The sequence below is a fragment of the Mesoplodon densirostris genome, chromosome 1 (genome assembly GCF_025265405.1).
Source record: "Mesoplodon densirostris isolate mMesDen1 chromosome 1, mMesDen1 primary haplotype, whole genome shotgun sequence".
In the NCBI taxonomy this organism is placed as follows: Eukaryota; Metazoa; Chordata; class Mammalia; order Artiodactyla; family Ziphiidae; genus Mesoplodon; species Mesoplodon densirostris.
Window position 1 is genome coordinate 210,396,488 of NC_082661.1, and position 19,685 is coordinate 210,416,172.

The 19,685-nt window shown below is 36.3% G+C and overlaps 1 protein-coding gene across 1 annotated transcript in view; it reads left to right on the plus strand.

The window, feature by feature from the left end:
- NUDT9 (nudix hydrolase 9) overlaps window positions 1–19,685 on the plus strand; it is a 35,703-nt gene that overhangs the window by 12,912 nt on the left and 3,106 nt on the right. Inside the window, exons 3-7 of the mRNA XM_060114824.1 lie at window positions 1,895–1,990; window positions 5,146–5,232; window positions 11,548–11,659; window positions 13,292–13,438; window positions 14,999–15,083. Coding sequence (XP_059970807.1) covers window positions 1,895–1,990; window positions 5,146–5,232; window positions 11,548–11,659; window positions 13,292–13,438; window positions 14,999–15,083 — 527 coding nt within the window. The remainder of the gene's footprint in view (window positions 1–1,894; window positions 1,991–5,145; window positions 5,233–11,547; window positions 11,660–13,291; window positions 13,439–14,998; window positions 15,084–19,685) is intronic.

Sequence of the window (19,685 nt, forward strand, 5' to 3'; positions counted from 1 at the left end):
ACTTGGATTATTAATTAATCATGAAGCTAACGTGTGGAGAAACTATTAGCTGTAAATGAGTTCCATTTCCCTCATTTTAGAGGATATACATGTTTACACATATATTATACATACACATTATGTACAATTAAAATTAATGATGTTGCCAGGGGTGCTATACAGTGTAAACAGAGGAAGACAATACATCTTCTTATTTTTCATTCAATTTGTGTTTTAAAAGTTAAATTTGTATCACTATCTAAATCAAGCTTTATTACTAACGTTAATGCTTCAATTATAGCTAGAGTCATGCTTTTTTTTTCCCCCAGAAGATGGCTCCCTTTATTTATCTAAAATTTTATTATGAAACATTTCTAACATACAGAAAATTTGAAAGAACTTTATGGGGAACACTCATAAATCCACCACTTTGATTCTTTTATCAACATTTTATTATACTTATTTTATCACGTATATATCCGTCTATCCCTCCTCCTTCCATTTTGTTTTCTTGATGTATCAGTACATCTCCCCCTATATACTTCAACAAGTATTTCATTAACTAGTATTCATTATTTATTTAGTTTCCTTTCTTTTATTTTTAAATTTTTATTGAAGTATAGTTATTTACAATGTTGTGTTAATTTCAGGTGTACAGGAAAGTGAATCAGTTATACATATACCCACTCTTTTTTAGATTCTTTTCCCATATAGGTCATTACAGAGTATTGAGTAGAGTTCCCTGTGTTATACAGTAGGTCCTTATTAGTTACCTATTTTATATATAGTGGTGTGTATATGTCAATCCCCATCTCCCAATTTATCCCCCTGCCTCCTTTCCCCGCTGGTAACCGTAAGTTTGTTTTCTACATCTGTGACTCTATTTCTGTTTTGTAAATAAGTTCATTTGTACCATTTTTTTAGATTCCACATATAATGGTGAATTTCTAGAGTCCCAAGAACATTGTAACTCGGGTTTTATAATTTCATGATTTTTACCATTTAATTATTTTTACATGTGTGTTCAATGGAAGAATGGTTAGAAGTCTTGAGAAAATGTCTGGATTGTTCAAGTTGGAAATTATTTCCAAAACAGAGCACAAATATATCTATTCTCTTGCTTATTGGAATTAAAGCAAGAAAAAAAGTGAAACTTATGTCAGAACTGCCCATGAACTGTCCAGTGCTATATAAATATTCACTGCCAGTGCAATTATGTCAGCGATTTCATAATGGGGAGGAAAGTAGTTTATTTATAGCTTAAAAAATTTTTTTTGAGTATGACATACAGGCAGTAAAGTATACATTTCTTAAGTATGCAGGTGTAGCTCAGTAAGATTTTATATTTATATAACTCTGTAATCCAGAGCTATATCCAGATCAAACCTGGAACATTTCCAACATATTATATTTCTTTTAATCTACGTCATGGTTATTATGAAGTTTGTGGGTGAATTCATGTTTTGCGGGTTTACTTTGATAAAAGTATTAATCAGTGTACATTTGAAGAAATTAAAATTACTTTGAAACAGTAGAAATGACAAAGGAATCTTATTTTTAGAACTATAGGAACCATTAATTGCCATATTGTGCCCACGCACACTTCCACTTTGCTAATAGTAACATAGACCTTCTTGTAGTGTGTGGGAGGAGCTCCAGTTTGTCTGCCATTGGTCCTTCCCAGAGGGGTTACCACACATACCCTTGTCTTACAAGGTGTTTTGGTTAAACAAATTTTCTTTTTCCAGAAACTGTTTTGAAGGAGTTGATGAATCTGTAAATGAAAACTAACTAAAGTTGTAACTAAAAATTTAGTCTCAAGGATACTGCTTTTATAAATAACTGACTGGCATTATTAAGCTGTTGGTAATATTGGGTCATTATTTCTGATTTTGCATTGGTATTCTCGTTACAGTGAAAGCAGCTTTTCGCCAAAGTTTAATGAAAAGGATGGCCATGTTGAGAGAAAGAGCCAGAATGGCCTGTATGAGATTGAAAATGGAAGACCTAGGTAGGTACCGGGGATGGGACATCTTACAATAATGGGTCTCTAAAAGGTAGAAAATACTGTCAACGAAAATTCAATTAACAATCAAGGTAAGAAGAAGAAAGGGAATTTTATTCAAACCGACTGAGGATTATAACCCGGAAGACAGACTCTCAGAAAGCTCTGAGAACTGTTTCACCTGTTCGAAGATACAGTCATATACATTTTCGAGATGAAGGACTGTACATTAAAATGACATACCGATATTTTACATAAAGTTCACCTAAGATATACAGTCCAGGTGAACACATACAAAGCAAGCAGCAAGTCACCATGACATCTTTCAGCGTTGGGAAAGAGTGCCATTCTTTTAAGAAGTTACATGGCTAGTGTCAGAATAAAGGGGAAAAAAGTAGATTTTTATGGTCAAGCAGGCACTCCCATCTTTGAGGAGGTCTGGTTACTGGGCAGTGCAGATGCACACTGCACATTAAGGAAGGAGGGTGGATGCCCAGACGGACACAGAAAATTTTATGTTTAAATTTTCTTGTCCTGCCTTAAAATATACATTTTATTTTATCAATATAATTAATGTTTATTGAGTGCTTGTATATGCCAGACATTGTATGAAAGAATTTATGTATGGGATCTAATTAAATCACCACAGTAACCCTGTGGGTGGATATTTTTAGTTCCATTTACAGATAAGGAGAGAGAATGTAAGTTGTTTGCACACAGTGAGTAAGTGGTAGAGACAGGGTTTGAATGCATCTTCTTGTAACCTTACCTTGAAGTAGAAATAATTACAGACTCTTGAACAAAACAGGGGTTAAACTACACAGACCCACTTATACATGGATTTTTTTTCAATAGTAAATATTACAGAATTACACCATCTGAGTTTGGTTGAATCCCTGGATGTGGAACCACAGATACAGGGGAACCGTGTTTACAGAGGGCTGACTATAAGTTTATATGGCTATAGAACCGTGTATACAGAGGGCTGACTATAAGTTTATATCAATAGATCAAGGGTCAATTGTAATTGAATAAATTAACAGAAAGAAAGGATTAAAAACTGTATTTCAGTAGTTATTTATAAAATGAGATCATACCTTAAAGTGAGAATTTGTCCAAATATATAAGAGTAAAAATAAAAATAACCCAACAATTTAACATCAAGTATCTTTTTGTACTTTTTTTATTTTTAATTTTCTTTTAGCGTGCTGCACAGCATGTGAGTGGGATGTGGGATGTTAGTTCCCCGACCAGGGATCGAACCTGTGCCCCCTGCAGTGGAAGCACAGAGTCTTAACCACTGGACCGCCAGGGAAGTCCCTCTTTTTATACTTCTAAAAATGATTTTTCTACACAACTCCAAAATTTTCCATTTTCCTTAAGAAGACATTATACAAGTTAGGAAGAAATGTAAAAATTAGCGTGCCTCAAATAAAACAAAAAAAGGATCACAGATTTGGTAATCATGCTTATTACCTCGTAAAAATGTTGCAAAAACTAAAATATTTTTAGTTCTTCTAAGACTTGGAGATAGTAGAGCTCCTCTCACCCCAGCCTGGTCTTTCAGTTTTGCTAAATTCTTTCTTTGTTCATTACTTACTTGCCTTTCTATGTTATTGAACCTTTTCAAGTCAAAGTGTCCGTGCATTTGACTTATTCCTCAGATTCTTTTCTGGGTAAAATATATTAAAAGACATGTACATATATAAAAGGATAGTCAGCAAAGGCAAGATAGCCTGTTGTTTTAGTCAAGACTCTCTGACTAATGGAAACCAACTCTAGCTTGCTTGAGTGAAAAAGTGAACTTTACCACAGGGCTATAGGATCATCCCAAGCCCAGAGCAGAAGTGCAGCTAACTTTAGGAACGGGTGGAGTTGGAAATCCATTAGAACTGTCTCTCTACTTTATGTCTGCTTTTCTTTATATGTTGCCTTTGGTTTTCTTTTTCTGCAAACAAGTTTCTCTGCTGCTCAGGCTATAAGATAATCTATGTGTCTTTTCTACAGCTTCTAGTTTATTAGTAACAGGCTTGGCCATCTATAAAAACTAACATTATCTCTCTTAATACTGGCTTTGATCATTTGTATTCAGGGGTGTATGGTTACATGGAATAGAACATAGCTGCTGACCACTCTGCCCCTCCTGAATTTGAAAAGTAGAATTATCGTCACCTGGCCAGGTGTCTTGTCTTTCTGTTTTTATTTGCAAGTCTTGCTGAAATATTTCTGAGTCTAGTATAAAACAATATAAAGATTCACTCAACTTTAATAAAAGTCACAGGGAAGACCAGAATAAAAAGAGATGGCTGAAAAGGAAAATTTGACAGGTTGTTTATTTACTTTCACATACTGGGAGAATCAAAGATATAACATTAAATAGGTAAGATTGCAGATTAGGGCATTTCACTTTACATAATAAAAGTTAAACATTTAAGGAATATTGGAAGAAACTGGAAGAAAATCACTCAAGCATGAGTGTTGCTATGTTTATCTGACAGACTTTTTAACATTGGGTGTGGCATTAGGTTAAATAGTAGTTGGCATTTTTATAAAATTGTTTTAAAAAATGGAATTTGGTATATTTGAAATCTTGAAATATTAAATACTTCTACCTCATTATATGCTACAAAATATCTATTACTGTTAATAAAAATCTAGAACCCACTGTGAAAAAATGGACTTTAAAATGTAACAAACTATTTGAGTGAGACAGGTTGTAGGAGAGTGGAGTAGGAAAAGAGGATGTTGAGAAAGTGAAGCGTGGGTGTCGGTCCTCAGTGATAAAACATTGCTGTCGCAGAGGTAGACGATGATTAGGCGCGGAGCATTTCATTCTTCCAGATTTGAGTCCAGTAAGGTTCTAGTTTGAATTTTGAAGTATAGGTGAAAACTGAAACAAATTCTTATATTGTAGAACAACTATGGAAATGAGATCCTCCTCCTGGATCAAGCCCAAAGCTTAAGACAAGCACAAAAGAAAAGTTAAATAACACTATAAGGAAATGTGTACTTTGAGTGTCAAATATGTAATAGTGCTACTGGATTTGTGTAGAGATATTATTTCCTTCTTATTGCTCTTACTACCTTGTTTTGGGCCATATCAAGTTGTGTTAAAAAAGATGAGCACATTCAATTGATTTTATGGGTTTTTTTTTCCCCAGAAATCCTGCAGGACGGACAGGACTGGTTGGCCGGGGGCTTTTGGGGCGATGGGGCCCCAATCATGCTGCAGATCCCATCATAACCAGGTAAGAACTAAAAACACATTTCAGTAGGAAAGAGCTAAGTAACTGGATAAATACAGACTGTACCATGTTTTTACATATCCATTATATACACACACACATGCACACACACAGATGTATATATGTATATGTATGTGTTTTTATTTATTTATTATTCTTTTTTTTTTTGCGGTACGCGGGCCTCTCACTGCCGTGGCCTCTCCTGTTGCGGAGCACAGGCCAGACGTGCAGGCTCAGTGGCCATAGCTCACGGGCCCAGCTGCTCCGCGGCATGTGGGATCTTCCCGGACCGGGGCATGAACCCGTGTCCCCTGCATCGGCAGGCGGACTCTCAACCACTGCGCCACCAGGGAAGCCCCTGTATGTGTTTTTATATAGAGTCATCCCTTGGTATCCTGGGGGATTGGTTCCAGGACCACCCCCTGTGCCTCAAGCAGATACCAAAATCTGTGGATGCTTAAGACCCTTACATAAAATGGGGTAGTACAGTCAGCCCTTCTTATCCATGGGTTCCACATCTATGGATACAGAGAGCCGACTGCATATACGTGTATATATATGTGTGTGTGCACACAGACACGTATATATACATTCATATGCACACACATGAAATCTATATTTTAAAGGGACTTTATGTAAAATTATAGTGATGTGATTTAAGTGTAAAGCTGTAGTTTTATGTTGTGTGAGTAGGTTAGGCCTCATTTCAACAAAGTTAGTTCACCACACGTTTATTGAGCATCTATTTGTTCTCAGAATTGAGTAAGTGCCTTGGTGCATATGAAAGAGTATAACAGTCCTAAGTTTCTGCTTCCTGTCATTGAGGAGCTATGTTCTCATTTGCAAGATAGAAAATATTAAATAAAGAAACATGTCAAAGTAATATGGATGACACAGGATGCTTCAGAAACGTAGAGAATCAGATGTGTGGGACATAATGATGGTAAACCAGAGCACCCAAGAAAGGTATTATGAAGAGGTAGACTGGAGCTGAACTAGAAGCTTAGATAGGGGGACGGGAGGACGCCTAGGAACAAGGCTTGTAGTAATATCTATTTGCGTTATTGAGGGACAGTGAAGAGACCAGTTTGGTTGAAACAGAAGATCCTTGTAAGAGAATAGTGGATGATAAATTAGACTTAAAATTAATTTTTACGTCATTCTATTGTGGAGAATATAAAATGCCAAAGTTAAGGAGTATGAAATGGAGCCATTGAAGGTTCCAGGACGGGGGGAAGGCATTCTCTTCCTGAGGCAGATCTATCTGGTAAGCCAAATCATAGTCAGAGGGTTCCTCGGTCAGCATGAATCACAGTAAAGGAGGTAGGGGAATGTCGTGTTTAGATGGATTGTGCCATCTCCACTGGAGTCGTCTTCCCAACACATGTGGAATATTCCATCATCTCTGTCATTCTTTTATTTATTTTTTATTTGTAGGATTTCTTCACTGACAGCCTCTCTCCTCACATGTGACTGTCATTTTCCTTCTTTAAATAATGCAGATACCCTCAATATTCTTGCTTTTTTAGTTTTGATATTTTGAGGGCTTTCCTTTCTTACAGGAGACTTTGTTCTCTCTGATCTGGGATATGATAATGATTTCATAGTTTAACTCTAAGGAAGCTTATTTTCAAGTTTCTGGGGGAGGCACCAGTTCTCTCCCCATCTTATTCTCGTATTTGCCCATCCAATTTCCTCTGACAAAAGGTATCTTTACCCCACACACAACCGCAGTTTTATCTTCCATCTCTTCATTCATCCATCCACCCACCTACCTGCCTGCCTGTCTCCCTACGTACTGACCTACTTCTGTCCATCTAGAATTCCTTCAGAAACTTTATGGTTTAAGTGAGATGAGAAGAGTTAATATAGTCTTATTAATGAATGTAGTTAAAATAATATAAGTAAATATTAATGGTAGTATCCGTTTCTTTTGATTTTGGTGAGGCTGTCTAAAGGCAGGAAGGTGTGAAATATTTGAAGCAGGAATGCTAGCAAAGGGACAAGAAGCAGAAAAGGGAAGCCAGAGTCTTGAAAGTTAAGTTAGTCCTAATTAGCTTATCTTTATCTGTGGTGAGCCAAATAGCAACTGAGAGTAAACACGGTGACTGTGTGTCAAGTCGTTTTGAAATGGTAGACTTTCTGAACTTTATTCTTATACAGATGAGAAAACTGAAGGCTTAGAGATGGTCCAAGGCTATAAAAGAGCCCACAAGTGGCAGAAACTAGCTTTCAACAGTAATCTTAAGTTGATTTCTTTGCTATCTCAGTAATACATATATTATTAACTGAGGAGTCCCTTCAAATAGATGGGTGGCAGTAGAAATGGAAGGAAGAGAAGAAGGAAGGGTGTTGAAGAAAGAATCGACAAGATTAAATGAACTGTTAAAAATATTGCTTTACTCCAGGCACTCTGCTAGGTGCAATTATTAGTTTTTACATTTGTTTCTCACAGGAACTCCTCAAGGTAGGTATTAACATATCTATTTTATAGTTCTGAAGGTGGAGACTTACTGAGGTAAAGTGACTTGCCTCAATCTTGTAGATCTGAAATTTGAAACAGGGGTATTTGGCTCCAAATATTGTGCTTTCTCTTTTACACCAGTATTTCACTAATGAGTAATCATAAGAATCACACAGGCACTTTTAAAGCAAAGATTCTATCCCCTTTTCTTCCAAGTACTTCATGATGCAAAATAGCATTGAATCGTGCAGGATTTCACAAACTTTCTTGTTCAGAATCCCCAGGGAAAGTGTTAAATGTTTAGATTCCTAGATATTTCTCCTAGAGATTTCCCACGTATAATGGGAAGTTATCAGAAGTTCCTGTATATCTTTTAAAGTCGAAATGAGAAGGGAAGTGTTAATATATTATTGTGAATAAACTCCGGTCAAAAGTTAATGGCGGGGCTTCCCTGGTGGCGCAGTGGTTGAGAGTCCGCCTGCCGATGCAGGGGACACGGGTTCGTGCCCCGGTCTGGGAAGATCCCACGTGCCGCGGAGCGGCTGGGCCGGTGAGCCATGGCTGCTGAGCCTGCGCGTCCGGAGCCTGTGCTCCGCAACGGGAGAGGCCACGGCAGTGAGAGAGGCCCGCGTACCGCAAAAAAAAAAAAAGTTAATGGCGGTATGATTTTCTTTCCTGTTTGGTTAGAAATGGGAAGGTGTGGAACATCAGAAGTAGGGAGGGAATATCAGTCGTACATAGGAAAATCATGAGCATCTAATAAATGTTAATGAGGTTCACTAGTTAAAATGCTATATTATTTCTGTTGTATCAAGAAATTTTGTTTTAAATTTAGTGACCATGTATTTGGTACTAACAAAAACATAACAAGAAACGACTCTGTTTAAAATCCTTAAATGAGTCCACTGAGGATAAATCTGAGAATGTAAATGTGATATGCAAGCTTTTCATCATCTGTGTGGTCCTGCCTTTTTGCCCAGCAGCATCTCTCTGTATTCAGCTTCTCTTCCCAGGGCTCTAGCCATGACTGGCCGGCCGGCTGGCTGGCTGAGCAGCAGAGGCTCTGTGTTCGTCTTTGTTTTCCCAGCTCCTTGCACGTGAGGTGTAGTGGGTGCTGGTAAACGTTTGTGAGTGGACAGAACCATCATTTGCCCCCTTATCCCTCCTCTTACCTAATTAGTGTAAATCCTGTTTGTTTAATCGAAGTAAAATAGTATAGTGATTAAGAGTGCAGATTCTGGAACCAGATTGCCTGGGTTCAAATCTCGGTTTGCACAACTTTTTTCCTCTGCAACCTCAGGCAGGTGATCTAGTTCTCTGCGCCTCATTTTCCACATCTGTAAAATAAAAACAACAATACAGCTACTTTATAGGCTGGTTTTGAGGCTTAAGTGGATACATACATTAAAGCACAACAGGATCAGGTCCATAATAAGTGCTATATAAATGACTTTTAAAAAGTAAAGGCTAAAAAAGAAAAAAGTGAAGGTAAAATCTGTCTTTTCTCCATTTTCGCTGTCTCTGCCTTCAGTCCTGTCCTCATCGTCTTGTACCTGGACCATGGTAACAGTCTTCTAGCTGGTTTTCTTGCCTCCAGTCTTGCTTCCCTCCAAACCAACTTCCACACTTTTGTCAAAGTGAGTGAGCTTTCTAAAATACAAATTGCTAATGGCTTTTTCCCTGCTTAAAAGATATTCTCTGGCTCTCTAAGCAGATGAATTTGATGAATTCTTTGCATACTTCTCCAGCCTCACCATCTATCTTTCCCTCACTGATGCTTATGTTGCCACATATACTTTCAGTTTCTTGAATACATTATTTTATTTTATAACTTTGTTTCCTCTCTCTGGCATCCTTAAAAACAGATGTTGTCTTCTTATACCAATTATTCTTTCATTTCTATTTACTGTACTTATCAAGCTGTCACTCTTATAGTTTATTCACATACATGTCTAGCTCCACTGCTAGACTGTGAACTCCTTTGGGGGGGGAATTATGGGTTAGATATGGTATTCAGCCACAATATAAAGAAATTTGGGCACTCATATCTAAACTACTATGTTCAAAAAAAATTTTTTAACATCTTTATTGGAGTATAATTGCTTTACAGTGTTCTGTTAGTTTCTGCTGTATAACAAAGTGAATCAGCTATACATATACATATATCCCCATATCCCCTCCCTCTTGCATCTCTCTCCCACCCTCCCTCTCCCCCCCCCACCCCGAGGTGGTCACAAAGCACTGAGCTGACCTCCCTGTGCTATGCGGCTGCTTCCCACTAGCTATCTGTCTTACATTTGGTAGTGTATATATGTCCATGCCACTCTCACTTTGTGCCAGCTTACCCTTCCCCCTCCCCGTGTCCTCAAGTCCATTCTCTATGTCTGTGTCTTTATATCTGTCCTGCCCCTAGGTTCGTCAGAACCATTTTTTTTTTTTAGATTCCATATATATGTGTTAGCATACGGTATTTGTTTTTCTCTTTCTGACTTACTTCACTGTGTATGACAGACTCTAGGTCCATCTACCTCACTACAAATAACTCAATTTCGTTTCTTTTTATGGCTGAGTAATATTCCATTGTATATGTGTGCCACATCTTCTTTATCCATTCATCTGTCGATGGACACTTATGTTGTTTCCATGTCCTGGCTATTGTAAATAGAGCTGCAATGAACATTTTGGTACATAACTCTTTTTGAATTATGATTTTCTCAGGGTATATGCCCAGTAGTGGGACTGCTGGGTCATATGGTAATTCTGTTTTTAGTTTTTTAAGGAACCTCCATATTGTTCTCCATAGTGGCTGTATCAATTTACATTCCCACCAAGAGTGCAAGAGGGTTCCCTTTTCTCCACACCCTCTCCAGCATTTATTGTTTGTAGACTTTTTGTAGATGGCCATTCTGACTGGTGTGAGGTGATACCTCATTGTAGTTTTGATTTGCATTTCTCTAATGATTATTGATGTTGAGCATCCTTTCATATGTTTGTTGGCAATCTGTATATCTTCTTTGGAGAAATGTCTATTTAGGTCTTCTAAACTAGTATATTTTATTGAGTCTCATGCGGAGTGATGATTCGATCATAAGCTTTCTTTTTTGGTTTTGTACTGGAAGTTCAAAATCTTTATCTTTGCCTAAGGGACTATTAAAACTATTCTTAAAATTCGGCAGGAGGAAGTAGATGTGGTGGGTGTAGGGAAGGAGAAGGGGAGATTTATCAACATCTTTGTGAAGGAGGCTGTGGTTAGAAAAAGCACATTCTGAAATTAACGTTGCCTCGATGCTTTAAAAATTGCAATTCAATTTGAAATATAAAATTAAATTAAAGGATAGTGTGAGACTTCTTTTATCAAAAGCGGGAATAAAGATTGAGAAGTACTTTTCTTGAGACCAACTGAACCTGTATCATATAATCTGCTTTTCTGAAAAAGTAGGGCAAACTGTTAAAAGCAAGTATTACAGACCTTTTTCACTACTTAAAATTCTTAAAAAGCATCCTTGGATTAAAAAAAAAAACTTTTATGACCCTTCTTTTAAATTCTGTTCTGCTTTTAATTTTTTTTGATAACTTTTACTTTAAGTAGTAAAAACTGTTTATATCTTGAATTTTTATTATGGAGACTATAATATCCTTTATGGAAAGTAGACATTTGTCTTCATTTGTAACAGTGCTAAATAAAGAATATTTTTAATACAAAACAATATTTCTTTACAAAACTAGCTGATTTGAGGTAAATTTATATATACTCTGTTATAAAGAAAAATATATCTTTATAGCTTTGTCTTAAGTTTGAAACAGAACCTTGGTCTTTGTTCTAAATCAGTTATGACCTTACATTACTGTTATAGGTGGAAAAGGGACAGAAGTGGAAATAAAATTACCCATCCCATTTCTGGGAAAAACATCTTACAGTTTGTTGCAATAAAAAGGAAAGACTGTGGAGAATGGGCAATCCCAGGGGTAAGCATTAAAATTAAGTCAAATCAGTGTTGTAAGTTCTTTTTAGTTGCTTTATTTACTACAAGGTTATTGTGTATGGATCTTTTCTACTTCATTTATTCTCCATTCCTCCCCAGTAATTCTTTTGCAATGAAGTATCATTGTCAATGACAAATGTAGGATAATACAACAAAGCTGTTAGAATCTGAGTCTAATTCTAAAACCCTTGGGAAAGAGCATGGACTTTGGAGTTAGACCTGGGCTTGTGTTTTGACCTTTTTTGCACTTTGAGCTAGTGATATGGAGTTCAGACCTTTGTTTTAAAAATAATTATATATATTTCACAGGATTATTAGAGATAGCATATAAAGCACCTGGTATAATAGATACTCACTAATGTTGGGTTTCATCTCAGAACTCAACACCTACTCCAAGCCCAAGGTAAGATTTTTAGTATTTTTAAAAAGATAACACTATTACTGTTCCTTGTAGTTTTTTGAGTTTTCATAATATCATCGGGAAGAGTATACTTCTATTGGGTTCATGTCAGTAATATATTTCAAGGGGCTTTTAAAAATGTGTATGTGTTCAGTAGTGGGTTTTATATTTTATGCCATATTGTGAAATGGAGATAGTTTGATGAGAGGATGGCTCTTTATATACACATTCTCCTATCTGCAGGAATGGCTTTTTTTCTTTGTAGGGTAAAATGGAATGAAAATGAAGGTTGTAGCTGACTGTGACAAAAGCTTAGGCTAATTATAAGAGCCAAATAGTCAAACTTCAGTCAGTGCTGAATGCAAAATACAATGATATCATCACAGGATCTTATATTTTTATTGTCATTTGAAATTCTGATCAGTCAGGGAACTGTTGTCGTTAATATAATTTTGAGAGTCGTTGATCTACTCAGTATATTTTGACCATCTGCCTTTTGTCAGCTAATATTTTAGACACTGAGGATACAGCAGAGCAACATAAACAAACATCCTTGTCTTGGTGCTCACACTCCACTGAGGGAGACAGATAATATAACATAAACAAGTTACTGTAATGTTAGAAGGTGATAAATATCAATATTAAGAAAAAAACTAAAACAAGGAAGGGGATTAGGAAGTGTTTGAGAGTTTGCAGTTTTCGATAGGGTGGTTAGAGAAGGTCTCCTGAGAAGGTGACATTTGAGTAAAGATCTGAAGGAGGTGAACGAGTGAACCATGTGGATATCTGGGGAAAGCATCTTGGGCAGAAGTCATAGCAGGTACAAAGGCCTTAAGGTTGGGATATGTCTGGCACATCCTAGGAACATTGAAGAGGTCAGTTTGGCTGGAATGGAATGACCAATGGGGAAAGTATCAATTTGCTTTATTCTTTCTTGCCTCCATCCCTTCCTTCCATAGCTTGACTTTGGAAGATACCAGGAAAGGAGTCTGACTGGCTCAGTTGACCGTAGGCTAACTTTGGACTAATTACTATGGTTGAGTATATGGGATATGCTGCCAAGCTGCTTCTACTAGAAACAAATGATTTAGAGAAGAGCATATCACAGAAGATTATGGGCAGATAGAACAATATATGTCCACTGCATCACTCAGTAAATATCTATTGATTGAATTAAAGCTTATTAATTTTTTTAAACAAAAATGTGACTCTTAGGGGATGGTGGATCCAGGAGAGAAGATTAGTGCCACACTGAAAAGAGAATTTGGTGAGGAAGCTCTCAACTCCTTACAGAAATCTGGTGCTGAAAAGAGAGAATTAGAGGAAAAGTTGCACAAGCTCTTCAGCCAGGAACATCTAGTGGTAAGAAATAAAGATTTCCAGGAAGGACTTAGTCCTGGGGATTAATGAAAATTACTTAAAGTTCACCTGGACATCTGGTAGATCATTTTCTGAATAAAGTGAAATACTTGTATATTTGAAATACACGTTCATAAAAACAAATTAAATTGTAGCTCTTCACTGTAAATAGATTTCTACTTAAATTTTTATAGTCCAACTTTAGGCCAGTTACATCATTTACTATAATACATTTTTTCCTCTTAATTTTTCTTTAGGTGTGAGCTAATGTGACACTGAGTTTACTCATCTAACGGAAAATCTTTTCTTTTTTAAAAAGTTTGCATGAATTCAGCTTTTTTGAAAGGACATTTACATTTTAAATTATGCTATTCAGCGTTTTTCTTGTTCATAACCATTTAAGTCTCATGACTGTTTTGTTTACATACCCTTTGTGATTAAAAAAGTCACTTTATAAGGTATATGTGCACTAATAATAAAGAAAAGGGTAGATTTTCTTTTCTTTTTTATTGGCTTTTCTTTGAATTGCTTTGTTTTCTTTCTAGAATTAGGATTTCTTAATTATTTATCTATCAATATGCTGTCTGGGTTTCGGGTCACATTTGTGTTAGATGGCTAGATACAAATCTTTTCACGTATTAATAGCTTAAATATTAGTCTTTACTAACCTTATTTATAGATTTCTAATTAGAAGAATGTATCTTTGTATGTCTAAAACTATAATCACAGAAGTTATTAAAACAGAAAAATACTTATAGACTCTTAAAAAAAAATTGTATGGCCCAAATATGACTATTCTCAAATTCTGAAATTAGAGTCTGAGGTGTTGAGGGTTTTATGAATTTTAAAGCTGCCTCAAAATGTTCTTGAGAATACTGTTCCCTGGGAAATTTATTTATTTATTTTAAAAAATATTTTATTCTTTTGATGCTATTGTAAATGGAATTGTTTTCTTAATTTCTGTTTTTTAAAAAATATTTAATTTATTTATTTGGTTGTGCTGGGTCTTAGTTGCGACTCACGGGCTCCTTAGTTGTGGCATGTGAACTCTTAGTTGCAGCATGCATGTGGGATCTCGTTCCCTGACCAGGGATTGAACCTGGGCCCCCTGCATTGAAAGCGTGGAGTCTTAACCACTGCGCCACCAGGGAAGTCCCTGTTTTCTTAATTTCATTTTCACGTCTACTTTTTTTTGGCCAAGCTGCATGGCTTGTGGGATCTTAGTTTCCCGACCAGGGATTGAACCTGAGCTCTGGCAGTGAAAGCACTGAGTCCTAACCACTGGACCATCAGGGAATTCCCTCCCTGGGAAATGTAAAACAAGCGTATGGAATGCTACATTAAAGGTCCTGTAATATTTACATTTCTTTTTTTTGTGATAAAAAGCATATAATGTATAATTTGCCATCTTAACCGTTTTTAAGTGTACAGTTCACTAATGTTAATTAAATGTGCATTGTTTGCAACAGGATATTTCTGATTCTAATGAAGGTAGCATGCTCTTCTCTACCCATTCCTGTTCACCCTACACTTTTTTTTCGGTCTGTCTCCTTTTAAAAATAGATATATAAAGGTTATGTTGATGATCCTCGAAACACTGATAATGCATGGATGGAAACAGAAGCTGTGAATTACCATGATGAAACAGGTAATTTTACTTATGTTTATTAAGCTAACTGAATTAGAGGATCCAATTTAAGTGAAGCAGACTACTGGGGCACAATTAAATCTGGACTATTTTAGCATTTTAAGTCAATCCACTACTGGTTATAGGATAATATTTGTATGAAAGCAGGTTGTTTATATTAAAAGAATATGTAGAAGAATGCTTTAAAAGTGTCACCAGTAACTAATATCCTTTAATCCATTGGTAGCATATAAAATTAAGGTTAAATTTATAGACTAAAATTATGTGCCTTAATGTTGTACAGTTGTTTGTATGACTCCATTTGTGTAAAATAAAAACAAAAGCAACTGGAGATTTGGGTAGGAAGTATGGCTGTGGTAAAGGAAATGGGATTTATATGTGTCTTAGTGTTTGAAATAATTTTATAAGAGCATGCATTATTAAAATACAAAACAATGCCAAAAAAATTCCAAGTACTGAAAAAATTTTAAATGAATGTTTTTTTTCTGGTCAATGGATTTAAAAATTTTAGAGGGTGGGTGGGAATCCGCTATCTTAAAAATTAATTATGATTTTAACATACATTGAATGGCTGGCTTCTTTTGAAACATTTTATTGCTGCATTGGATGACATTTTAAATATTTTGTTTTCATCTGTAGCATAATGAAATGAGGGTACCATGTCAGAGAACTGAATGTTCCATTCATGGCTCCTTTCTAAGTTGTATTCTTGCAGGAAAAATAGGGCCCGAGTGGATGGTCATATCCCAGGTCTCAGGCAAGTCCCTGGGACGGGCTGCTAAGTGAGGGTCCTTGGCTTCATGCGAGAAGGAATACAAGAGCAAGACGAGTGAAAACAGATTTATTCAGGGAAATACACACTCCATAGACAGAGTGTGGGCCATCTCAGAAGGCAAGAGGCCTCAAAATATGGGACATTTAGTTTTTATGGTCTGGGTAATTTCATAGGCTAATGAGTGGGGGGATTATTCCAGCTATTTTGGGGAAAGGGTGGGGATTTCCAGGAATTGGGTCACCACCCACTTTTTTCCTTTTATGGTCGGCCTCAGAACTGTTATGGCACCTGTGGGTGTGTCATTTAGCATGCTGATGTATTACAATGAGCGTATACTGAGGCTCAAGATCTAGTGGAAGGGGAATCATCCTCCATCTTGGACCTAGTTGGTTCTAACCAGTTTATGTACTGTCTGCAATGGTTTTGTCATTCTTTTAAAGGTTTTGCCCTGCCCCCTTCCTGTCTCAGTATAACCTTGTGCAAATCACATGTTCTCTTGGACTCAGTTTTTTCCTTACAAAGTGGGCTGGAACTAGGAGATCTGTCACTTTTACATTCTTGTTGAACCTCGGAAAACCCCCAGCACCAATTTCATTACTTCCAAACAACTCTAACCAAAACAAAGTATTAGGATAATTCATCCTTGTATTGAGAACTTAAAAGAAATATTTCAGAAGGAGAAGTATGCAAATATAATTTACAAGCAGGTCTCTACAACTTAGGTACTGATAAATTTGTTAGCTATTTATTTTTGGAGTTAAAAAACAATGACTGATCCTCTAGAGGTTGATTTTATAGTGTTTGAGTTGTTCAAATCACTGTTTTCACTGTTTTATTTTCTCTCTGAACTTAAAAAAATTTTTGTGGTCCGATAATTCCAAATCTCTGCTATATCTGAGTCTGATTCTGATGTTTTGTCTCTTCGAACTGTGCTTTTTGCCTTGTAGCCTGCCTTCTAGTTTTTTTGAAAGGTGAACATGATGTATCCAGTAAAAGAGACTGAGGTCAATAGATCTTTAGTGTGAGGTCTTACGTTTAGTTGACTAGGAGTTAGGCTGTACTTATTATTTGCTGTAATTGTAGGTGTCAGAGGCTAAAATTTCCTCGGGTGTTTTTGTTTTTGTCTCTTCTGTTGTCTTTGGGTTTCTCTAGAGACTACTACTTAAATAAGGTCTGAGCCATGCAGTTCTTTCAGTTACACTCCCCGTTATTTTATGGAATCCCTATTGCTGTGGGATTTGGAGGGGGTTTGTGGGGTTTTGGAGGAGAATCATAGGAGAACCCAATGATTAGGTCTTAGTTTTTCAGTGAGCCTGGGCCCCTGGGCTGTGACCTTCACTGCGGCTCTCAGCTTCTTCCTTCCACCTTCACACTCCTTAGGCGAGATAGGAAGGCTAGAGTTGGGTATTTCCCTTACCCCAGGTTGGTTAGGACTGGTGAAATAGTTTTTCTTAAGGGCAGAATGCTCTGTTTTATTTCAGAATGGTTACTTTTCCCCTCTCCCTGCTGCAAGCAAGTGGGGATTTTTCTTGTCTTTACCCTGAGAACCTGGTGGCATTCCTGGAGGTAAAACTCCTGAAAATGTGACTCTCCCACCCCAAGACTGTGCATCCAAGAGATTTTCTCTCTCAAGCTAGTTCACAGATCAGTTTGCAAAATTTAGTCAGTTACCTTTTAAATGTTTCTACCACTTGCTAGCTCCAGAGGTGGGATTCTGTTCCTGGTAAGTTGTGATTCTCTGTATTTGCCTGTCTCTCCAGTTTTCAGGGTGGCATTGTGCCCTGTGACCTCAATTCTCTGACGGATCCAAAAAGAGTTGTTGATTTTCAGTTTGCTCAGATTTTTTGTGTGTCTGAAGATAGGAGTGATGACTTCCAAGCTCTTCACATGTCAGACTATAAACTTTAAACTCTTTAGAATTCTGTTTTGTGTAATTTATTAGGTGGCCAGAAGGGGAGGATGCTTTTCAGACATTATTAGATCTGATAAAGAGCATGTTAGAGGACACTGTTATTTAGATAATCAGATATTTTAATTTAACTTTTAGATTCAGGTTTACTTCTTAATTCTGGTTCTTCCTTGAAAATTGGATGTTGTAGCTGCTGTGAGATACACAAAGTGCTGTCATATTTTTTTTTTTTTAGAAATAAATACAGTTTGTTTTTTTTTTAGATGTTGGGGGTAGGAATTTATTAATTTATTTACTTATTTTTGCTGTGTTGGGTCTTCATTTCTGTGCGAGGGCTTTTCTCTAGCTGTGGCAAGCGGGGACCACTCATCATCGCAGTGCGCGGGCCTCTCACTATCGCAGCCTCTCTTGTTGCGAAGCACAGGCTCCAGACACGCAGGCTCAGTAGTTGTGGCTCACGGGCCTAGTTGCTCCATGGCATATGGGATCCTCCCAGAGCAGGGCTCGAACCCGTGTCCCCTGCATCGGCAGGCGGATTCTCAACCACTGCGCCACCAGGGAAGCCCCAGGAGCTGTCATTTTAGCAGGATTTAGAAACCTGTTATACTGGAATATTCAGTTGATTCTTTTCTTTTAAGAAGCAGCTTTATTATTTTATTATTTTAAAGGTAATCATTGTAAAGATAAAGGATATAGTGTTTATAATGAATTATTTAGAAAATAGGTGACATAAAGCAGAAAAAATTTTAAAGCACCAGTTATTCCATTTCCCAAAGATACCACTTTTAACATTTTGATTTATCTTTTTCCAGATTTTATATAGCTGTTTTTAAAATAAAAATGGGCTCACACTGTACATTCTGTTTTGTTACTTGAATTTTCACTTAAAAATATATTATGGACATATTTCCATATCAGTATTTATAGAATGGCTTCACTTTTAATGGGAGTGCATTGTGTAGCTGTCTTATCATTTATTTAATAATCTGTGCCCTCTAGATGGACAGTTCAGTTATGTCCCTTTTTCTCTTTTTGGTTATAAATAATGTTGCCTTGAATACTTCAGTAGCCTTGTCTTTTTATTTCCTTAGGACAAGTCCTTTGAAGTGGAATTGCTGGGTTGTTTATTGTATCCCCAGTGCCTAGTACAGAGTCTGGTGCATAAGAGGCACTCTGATATTTTTTGAATGAATGCTCATCAAAGAGTGTTTGCTTTTTAAAAGCTCTTGATAAACATTGCCAAATTGTCCTACAGAAATATGCCATTTAGATTGCCCACAGTGATTGAAAGCATTTATTTTTAATTTTTGATAATTATAAATATTTTAATAAATATACTTATATGTATTTATAAATATAACTAAATATTTTTTGAATTTTATTTTACTTATTTTTTATACAGCAGGTTCTTATTAGTTCTCTATTTTACACATATTAGTGTATATATGGCAATCCCAATCTCCCAGTTCATCCCACCACCACCTCATCCCCCCACTAAATATTTTATTTTATGGTTTCTGGTTTGGTGTCGTGCTTGGAAAAGTCCACTTACCTTAAGACTCTAAAGTGAGTCATCAATAATTTTTTTCTTTCATTTTTTTAACATTAAAATCTGTAATCCTGGAATTTTGATGTGAGTTTTCATGTTTATTTAATGTGAACTCTCTTTTTCTTTTTTTAAGGGTAATATTTTTACTTTTTAAAGAGAAAAGCTTTCTTACTGGTACCGTCACTTAAAATTTAGGAACTTAGTTAAAATTTGGGCATTTGGGAAATTTGGAATATTCTAGTTTTTAATTCACTTGGCCACTTAATATAATGATGATTTAAGATTATTATAGTAACAATACTTGAAGATACAGAATTATGCTGAAAAAGAAATGAATAAATTACTTTTTCTTGATGATGTTTTTTCTTT